We start from the raw sequence: 9876 nt of genomic DNA, 5'->3' as shown, positions 1-9876 counted from the left end.
CAGGGTTGACGTGTTAAGGCAGGGTTGACGTGTTAAGGCAGGGTTGACGTGTTAAGGCATGGTTGTGTTAAAGGTTGACGTGTTAAGGCAGGGTTGACGTGTTAAGGCAGGGTTGGGCATATCATTCTGTTCCAGGTCACGGTGATAAATTATTCCAATATGACCTTGATGGTCCAGCTGATTGTTGGTGTCAATGCCTACAACATGGACGGAAGATTGCGGTGACATAAATGCCTACTGACTGACTGTCAATATGCTCCCCCGATATTGTTGGTGTGATCAGGCCTGACGGACAGCGTGACGTCATATCGCGATGGCGTGGGTCGTGTTATTGTCCCCGCATTGTCCGCTCCAGAGCTGACTGTCAATATGCTCCCCCGATATTGTTGGTGTGATCAGGCCTGACGGACAGCGTGACGTCATATCGCGATGGCGTGGGTCGTGTTATTGTCGCATTGTCCACTCCAGAGCTGACTTAATATGCTCCCCGATATTGTTGGTGATCCGCTGACGGACAGCACGTCATATCGCGATGGCTGGGACTCCACTCCAGTCAATATGCTCCCCGATATTGTTGGTGTGATCAGGCCTGACGGACAGCGTGACGTCATATCGCGATGGCGTGGGTCGTGTTATTGTCCCCGCATTGTCCACTCCAGAGCTGACTGTCAATATGCTCCCCCGATATTGTTGGTGTGATCAGGCCTGACGGACAGCGTGACGTCATATCGCGATGGCGTGGGTCGTGTTATTGTCCCCGCATTGTCCACTCCAGAGCTGACTGTCAATATGCTCCCCCGATATTGTTGGTGTGATCAGGCCTGACGGACAGCGTGACGTCATATCGCGATGGCGTGGGTCGTGTTTTTGTCCCCGCATTGTCCGTTCCAGAGCTGACTGTCAATATGCTCCCCCGATATTGTTGGTGTGATCAGGCCTGACGGACAGCGTGACGTCATATCGCGATGGCGTGGGTCGTGTTATTGTCCCCGCATTGTCCGCTCCAGAGCTGACTGTTTACAGGAAACAGTAGTTTGGCAGGGGCGTTGGAGGAGGCAGTGTTGAACCACCGGGTCTTACTTTTTATAATTAAATGTATTACCGGCAGAGTAGGGCATGTATATGGGTAAACTAATATCCCAAATATTATGCATCTTTCCAGGTTTTGAAAATACTGTATCACCATCACCTGCAGGGTTGCCAACATGGACGTGCTGGTAGAGCTATATCATTATGCAGTCTGATTTACTTGGGGGGACAGGCCGTCAGTATTGTATGACATGAGGCATCAATGTATTTTAAAGTCAGGTGTTTATACTAAGTGAAGTACTTATTTTAGAACATTTTCAAGAATGACAATTTCGAAAATAACTTTGTGGTCTCACATCTCCGACACCAACACATCTAGAAATGGTCCCAGTCGACTGAAACGTCAACTGCTTAATATCCTTTTTTCAAACAATGATTGTACATTCATAGAAATGATTTAAATTTCTTTTGATTCAGTTTTAGTGCACTACAAGCATCGTTCATCTTTGTGAGGCTGGCTGCAGACAGAAGGACTGATGCAGATACGGCATCGTGATGGAGAATCCTGGCAGATTTGAAGGTATGGTCACCATCGACTCTAAGCAAGGTGATGTCAGCTCAACTGACCTGCTGTAGCTGTAGCATCTTCTCTTCATTGTGCTGGAAATAGAATCACTGGGCTTGTTGTAGGGGAGCTGATCACATGTATAGTATCTGGTCGTTATCTTGGATAAAGTATTAACGAAAGGAGTAATGATTCACCATGTAAACCAACCACTCTGCTGGAACAAATCTTATAGAGCAGGATATCACGAATTATGTGTACTGCAATAGTTGATGGTTGTCAAGGAGATACGTAGCTATGTCTCCTGGTGGATGGATATGTGTGTAAGGTGTACACGTGTAAGTATGTGTGCGCGTGCGTGTGTGTCTGTGTGCGTGTTACCCGTGTATTCCTGCACTGCTAAGAATCTATGGTGCCTCTATGAGTACTGAAGCCTGAATCCGCGCCATTCTCCTCAACCCCCTCTCTACCACCTCTCACCCTCCCTCACCCATCCCAGCTCTTTGTGATGTATAGTGCATCTTTCTTTACTTAAGTGCGTCACATATCATTAAATTTGTCGGGTTATATTGCCACTAATATCAAGAGTTGCATATCAGAAAAACTCAACTTGTAAGTGTCTGTCTTAGCTGAGCTACAGCTTCTTTTTAGGCAAAACAAACACGCATGGTTTGAACATATATTTGATGTTGCAGAGACAACAGAGAGCGCTTCCTCTCCTCCTCCATCTTCGGAAGGTGAAGGTCACATCAATGTCGATCATGTCCCTCCTCCACTCCACGCGGCGAGTTCTGACAGTGACCTCCACGTCGCCTGTAAAAGAGGCAAGTTGCATCAAGTCCAACACCTGGTGTCCAGCGGTCAAACTGACGTGAACGCTGAAGGGCGGGTCGGCAGGACACCGGTGATGCTAGCAGCCAGGTGTGGACATGAGGAGGTGTTCCACTTCCTTGTTACAAACGGAAGTGACGTAACTCGCGTGAGCAATGATGATGACAACATTCTCCACTTCGCCTGTTTGGGAGGTAATATAGAGATAGTGAAATACATCCTCTCACAAAACTTTATAGATATAAACAGTCGAGGGAAGTTCGGACGAACACCAGTCATGAAAGCGGCATGGGGTGGGCATGTTAGTCTGTTTGATCTCCTGGAGAGGGTTGGAGCGGATCTATCTCTAGTGAGCGAACAAGGCGACACCATCTTACACCTGGCCTGTCATAGAGACAATGTGCCTATGGTCAAGCACATCCTGTCTAAGCACATTGTCGGCGTCAACTGCCGGGGAATGAATGGGCGGACACCCGTGATGATTGCGGCGATGTATGGACACAGGGGCGTGTTAAATGTACTTGTTGATGATGGTGGTGATGTATCACTTGTGGACTCTAATGGTGAAAACGTCCTCCATGCGGCGTGTCGGGGTGGAAGTAACAACATGGTACTCCATTTTCTCTCTAAACGCATCGCCCGTATCAACAATAAATCAGGCAACGGACAGACGCCATTGATGCTTGCAGCAGAGGGAGGTCACAGAGGTGTGTTCGACTTGCTGGTCAGTAAAGGAGCTGACTTGTCGCTAAAAGACACTAGCAACAATAACATACTTCACATGGCGTGTCGTGGTGGATGTGTGGAGATTGTACGACGTGTCATCTCCGACAACATTGCTGGAATCACCAGTACAGGGAGCAATGGACGCACGCCGCTGATGTTTGCAGCAGAGAGGGGTCACACAACAGTAATTGATGTACTTAAACAGCATGGGTGTGATTTGTCTGTGACTGATGCCGATCGCAACAACCTCCTCCACATAGCCTGTCTTGGAGGCCATGATGAGACGGTGCTGTATGTCCTCAGTCTGGATCTGTTTGACATCAACTGTCGGGGGAAGGGGGGACGGACGCCACTCATGGTGGCAGCTTTAGCGGGAAACAGACAAGTGTTTGATGTCCTCGTTCGTAAAGGCGGTGACCCATCCTTGGTGGACGATGACGGTAACAACATCCTACACATCGCTTCCTTGGGACATGATGTAGAAATGGTGAAATATGTCCTCTCACTGAGTAATGCTGACATCAACAGCAGAGGCAGGTACGGGAGGACTGCGGTGATGCTAGCTGCCGAGTCTGGACATCGAGATGTGTTTTACTTTCTTGTCTGTAAAGGAAGTGACCTGGAATGTGTTGACGACAACGGCGACAGCATCCTTCATGTTGCCTGTATTGGAGGACACGTGACGATGGTGGAGTGTATCATCTCTCTGGACATCGTAGACATCAACAGTGGAGGTCAGTACGGGGGAACGCCGCTGATGGCAGCAGCTGAGGGGGGGACACAGAGACGTGCTGGACTTGCTCATCAGTAAAGGTGGTGACGTGTCTCTGGTGGATGACTACAACAACAACATCCTCCACGTGGTGTGTATCGGCGGCAACACAGACATTGTGAAGTATATCCTGTCCAAGCATGTCGTGGACATCAACAGCAGAGGCGAGTACGGCCGAACCCCTGTCATGATCGCCGCTCGCTGGGGTCATAAAGGAGTGTTTGACCTGCTGGTCAGCAGAGGCGGCGATGTGGCACTGGTCAGTGACCACGGGGACAACATCCTCCATGTGGCTTGCTATGGAGGTCACGTGGACATGGTGAAGCACATCCTGTACAAATACCATGTACACCTGGACACCAGGAACCAGTACGGGCGGACAGCAGTGATGGTCGCGGCTCGCATGGGTTATGTGAGCGTGGTGGACCTTCTGATCAGACGGGGAGCCGATGTGTCTGTCGTCAATGACGAAGGCGATAACCTGCTGCACGTTGCCTGCAGCGGCGGCCACCTGGAGATGGTGGAGTACGTGGTCCTGCGCGACTTGGTCGACATCAACTGTACAGAACTCCTGGGAATGACACCGCTCATGTTGGCAGCAAAGCATGGGCACATTAAGGTGCTTGACTTTCTCGTCAGTGAAGAATGTGACGTGTCTGTGTTGACAGTGAATGGGGACAACGTCCTCCATGTTGCGTGCAGTGGAGGGAATGAGAGGATGGTGAACCACATCATCCAGATGGACATGGTCGACGTGGCGGCGAGAAACCACTTCGGGTCTACAGCTGCCATGGTAGCCAGAGAACAGGGTCACCAGTCTCTCTCCGACAGCATGTCCACGTGATGCTGGTCATCTCTGTCCACTCTGTCCCAGCAGGACATCCACCCATATGATGAGATGTACAGATCCCTGGTGACGGGAAAATAGTTCTATATAGTATCAAAACTGCAAATATTTCGATTTCGTTGTCCTTTTGTTTCCTGTTTTACTAGCTGTGCTTTTTTTCTGTAAAACAAGTATATGATTAGTAAATTAAAATCACATAACGAGAATGGTGTTTTTGTCTCTAAACCCAACCATGATCCTGATACTACAGACGTATACACGCTTGCTGTGTGACTGAGCGTGATGCGTGTATTGTATATAACTGGCAGACCATGAACGGAGTGTGCCTGTTTAATAATTCGACAATATGTGTGCCACCGCTGACAGAATGCATACCTTGTGTTGTCATGATCCACATGTATGCATGTCCATAGCCGGGATCGCTGCACGTGTTGACACTGTGCTGACGGGGAGAGGCAATCACCAGCCGTTATGTAGTTGTCAGCTCAGGGGACTAAAATACTTGAACCTTTTCAAACATTTCAATGTGAGTTAGAAAGCCTTTAAGATACTACATAAACTTAATGCTCGATGACGTGAGACTCTGTAAGGAAACCGTATTATCGATTGAGAATGTCAGATAATGGATCTATACAACGGTCCGCGCACAGTTGTGAATGGCCGGGACAGGGCTTAACAAACACACGTATACACACACTCTCTCACACGTATGCACCCTCCCCCATACGTACACACACACTTTCTTTCGCACGTACATACAGTCTCTATCGCACGTATACACACACTCTACCTCTCACACACGTATACACCCTCCCCATACGTACCCCATACGTACACTCTCTCTAGCACACGTATACATACAGTCTCTATCACACGTATACACATGCTCTCTCTGACAAAAACTCTTCTCTCTACCTCCCTCCCCTCTCTCTCCCTCTCTCTCTATCTCTCTCCCTCTCTCTCTCACTCTCAGTCTCCCTCTCTCTCCCTCTCCCCTCTCTCTCCACTCCTATTTAACCAAGTTAACAACGTTAAATATATTAATGCAGCTGCTGTTATGACGTACATGGTAATACTATTCATTCCATATTTCTTACAAACGCAACATATATATAGATTTTATCCTCCAGTCCTCCACTGGACGCATAGCGTCTACACATACAATGAGCTAATACTGGATACAGTTTGATTAAATCTGTTTTATATTCGACAGTCATGTTATGGCGGTATACAGCAACATCCCATCTTCGTGGCGGCGTCCACATGACATGGCACCCACATAGTACTACAACTTGTACTTTACCAAGAAAGGATAATAGAAAATATATTATTAACATGATGTTACGTCTAGCCACTTTCAGAAAGGTGTTGTGTATTCCTAATACCAGTCTGTACTGCCAGGAATAGGACCCGACAATCCAGTGATTGATATTAAGATCAACACTTCAGGTAAAACGACGCTCTGACAAACACGTGACTGAGTCGAACCAAATCTGTTCACAACATTTGGATCACTGAGGTCCGTATTTTTTTGGAATCATGCATTGCGTCCTGCTTCTTATCTTTGTGTGTTCAATAAACAAAAATATTCAGCCACTAGCTCGACCGGAAAACCAATGACAAGGCGTAACGTGAGTTTTTGAAGTGAGTATAAAGCGCCTGCTGTATGGCCGTGTCACGTGACGAGCTTCACGTGGAGCGGGTCTGTTGTAATAGTGTTTGCGTATTTGTTAGTGATTTGTAATCTGTAATCGATGATTTGCCACCCTTGATTCAAGACGTACAGGACTGAGGTCGACATACACAATTACTGACTTGCTCGGGCACCAGTGTAACTTCTTTTCTTCAGAAGACTTTCCCTCACAGTTAAGCAGCATTTGTTATTTCAATAGACAAACACACACTGGGGGACATGTCGTGGTGAAGTGGCTCTTGTACAGTACTTTCGGGAACAAATAAGGCGTGGAGACATTTCTATATAACGTCCTTAACGTATTTAATGTAACTTGTCGGCGCGTGAATATTGTCAAACCTTTCCAAGGTGGACAAAAAGCAGTGACGATTTGTCTCTGTTCAGAGCGCAATTGCTATCATAAAGTACATACTTCACATTGCATCAATGCATCAGCCATTCCATTGAGCTGCACGTTCATTGAGGAATTATCATGCCTTACTTGAACGTGACAGATGCACCGTGGTTTAGGTACAACTACAGAAGTACATCTACACCGACATGGGCCACATCTACACCGACATGGGCCACATCTACACCGACATGGGCCCATCTACACCGACATGCGCCACATATACACCCACATGGACCACATCTACACCGACATAGACCACATCTACACCCACATGGACCACAGTTACACCGACAAGGGCCACATCTACACCTACATGGACCACATCTACACAGACATGGTCCACATCTACACCCACATGGACAACATTTACACCCACATGGGCCACATCTACACCGACAAGGGCAACATCTACACCGACATGGACAACATCTACACCCACATCGACAACATTTACACCCACATGGGCCACATCTACACCCTCATGGACCATATCTACACCAACATGGACCACATCTACACCCACATGGAAAACATATACACCAACATGAACAACATCTACACCTACATGGACCACATCTACGCCCACATGGACCACATCTACACCCACATGGACCACATCTACACACACATAGACCACATCTACACCCACAAGGACCATATCTTAACCGACATGGACCACATCTACACCGACTAAGGCCTCATCTACTTCTACAAAGGCAATATCTACGCCCACATGGGCCACATCCACACCGACATGGGTCACATCTACACCTGCATGAACCACATCTACTCCTACATGGACCACATCTACGTTCACATGGACCACATCTACACCCACATGGACCACATCTACATCGACTAAGGCCACATCTACTGCTACAAAGGCCACATCTACACCAACATAGACCACATCTACACCTACATGGACCACATCTGCACTCACTTGGACCACATATACACCCACATCGACAACATTTACACCCACATGGGCCACATCTACACCCTCATGGACCATATCTACACCCACATAGACCACATCTACACCCACAAGGACCATATCTTAACCGACATGGGCCACATCTACACCCACATGAACCACATCTACACCCACAAGGACCATATCTTAACCGACTTGGACCACATCTACACCCACATCGACCATATCTACACCCACATGAACCACATCTACAACGACATGGACGACATCTACACCGACATGGACCACGTCTACACCCACATGGATAACATCTACACCTATATGGACCACATCTACACCCACATGGATCACATCTACACTCACATGGGCCACATCCACACCGACATGGACCACATCTACACCCACATGGACCACATCTACACCTACATGGACCACATCTAGACCGACATGGGCCAAAAATACACCCACATGGACCACATCTACACCTATTTGGACCACATCTACAGCCACATGGACCATATCTACACCTACATGGGCCACATCTACACCTACATGGGCGACATACACCGACAAATGCCACATCTACACCTATATGGACCACATCTACACCCACATGGACCATATCTACACCTACTTGGGCCACATACACCGACAAATGCCACATCTACACCTACATGGACCACATCTACACCCACATGGATAACATCTACACCTATATGGACCACATCTACACCGACATGGACCACTTCTACACCTGCATGGACAACATCTACAACGACATGGACGACGTCTACACAGACATGGACCACGTCTACACCCACATGGATAACATCTACACCTATATGGACCATATCTACACCCATATGGACCACATCTACAGCCACATGGGCCACATCTACACCTACATGAACCACATCTACACCTACATGGACAACATCTAGACCGACATGGGCCAAATACACACCCACATGGACCACATCTACACGCACATGGACCACATCTACACCCATATGGACCACATCTACACCCACATGGACCACATCTACACCCACATGAACCACATCTACACCTACATGGACAACATCTAGACCGACATGGGCCAAATACACACCCACATGGACCACATCTACACCCACATGGACCACATCTACACGCACATGGACCACATCTACACCTATATGGACCACATCTACACCAACATGGACCACATCTACACCGACAAATGCCACATCTACACCTACAAGGACCACATCTACACCCACATGGATAACATCTACACGCACATGGACCACATCTACACCCATATGGACCACATCTACACCCACATGGACCACATCTACACCCACATGAACCACATCTACACCTACATGGACAACATCTAGACCGACATGGACCAAATACACACCCATATGGACCACATCTACACCCACATGGACTACATCTACACCCACATGAACCACATCTACACCTACATGGACAACATCTACACCTACTTGTGCCTCATACACCGACAAATGCCACATCTACACCTACAAGGACCACATCTACACCCACATGGATAACATCTACACCTATATGGACCACATCTACACCTATATGGACCACATCTACACCGACATGGACCACATCTACACCGACATGGACCACTTCTACACCTGCATGGACCACATCTACACGGACATGGGCCACATTTACACCCACTTTGGCAACATCTACACCCACATGGGCCACATTTACACCCACTTTCGCAACATCTACACCCACATCGACAACATCTACACCCACATGGACCACATCTACACCCTCATTGACCACATCTACACCCACATGGACCACATCTACGCCAACATGGACCACATCTACACCCACATGGACCACATCTACACCTATATGGACCACATCTACACCTACATGGGCCACATACACCGACAAATGCCACATCTACACCTAGATGGATCACATCTACACCCACATGGACCACATCTACACCTACATGGACCACATCTACACCGACTAAGGCCACATCTACTGCTACAAAGGCCACATCTACCCCAACATAGACCACATCTACACCCACATGGA

The 9876-nt window shown here is 47.9% G+C and overlaps 2 protein-coding genes across 2 annotated transcripts; both read left to right on the top strand.

The window, feature by feature from the left end:
• The first annotated feature begins 2405 nt into the window (after positions 1–2405).
• On the top strand, positions 2406–3962 carry LOC124286477 (ankyrin repeat domain-containing protein 50-like). Its single transcript, XM_046722855.1, has one exon. It carries the CDS (start codon positions 2502–2504, stop codon positions 3960–3962), a length of 1461 nt encoding a protein of 486 aa, XP_046578811.1. The 5' UTR covers positions 2406–2501.
• Positions 3963–4110: 148 nt separating this feature from the next.
• On the top strand, positions 4111–4767 carry LOC124286476 (serine/threonine-protein phosphatase 6 regulatory ankyrin repeat subunit C-like). The gene has a single exon (XM_046722854.1). It carries the CDS (start codon positions 4111–4113, stop codon positions 4765–4767), a length of 657 nt encoding a protein of 218 aa, XP_046578810.1.
• Positions 4768–9876: the final 5109 nt, after the last annotated feature.

Source organism: Haliotis rubra, unplaced genomic scaffold, assembly GCF_003918875.1.
Source record: "Haliotis rubra isolate DU_JTF1 unplaced genomic scaffold, ASM391887v1 Scf384, whole genome shotgun sequence".
Taxonomy (NCBI): Eukaryota; Metazoa; Mollusca; class Gastropoda; order Lepetellida; family Haliotidae; genus Haliotis; species Haliotis rubra.
This window is presented reverse-complemented; position numbering and strand designations above follow the sequence as displayed.

Excerpts from the sequence above, each read along its gene's own strand:
- LOC124286476 (XM_046722854.1), top strand. The coding sequence starts at position 4,111 with ATGATCGCCGCTCGCTGGGGTCATAAAGGAGTGTTTGACCTGCTGGTC.
- LOC124286477 (XM_046722855.1), top strand. The coding sequence starts at position 2,502 with ATGCTAGCAGCCAGGTGTGGACATGAGGAGGTGTTCCACTTCCTTGTT.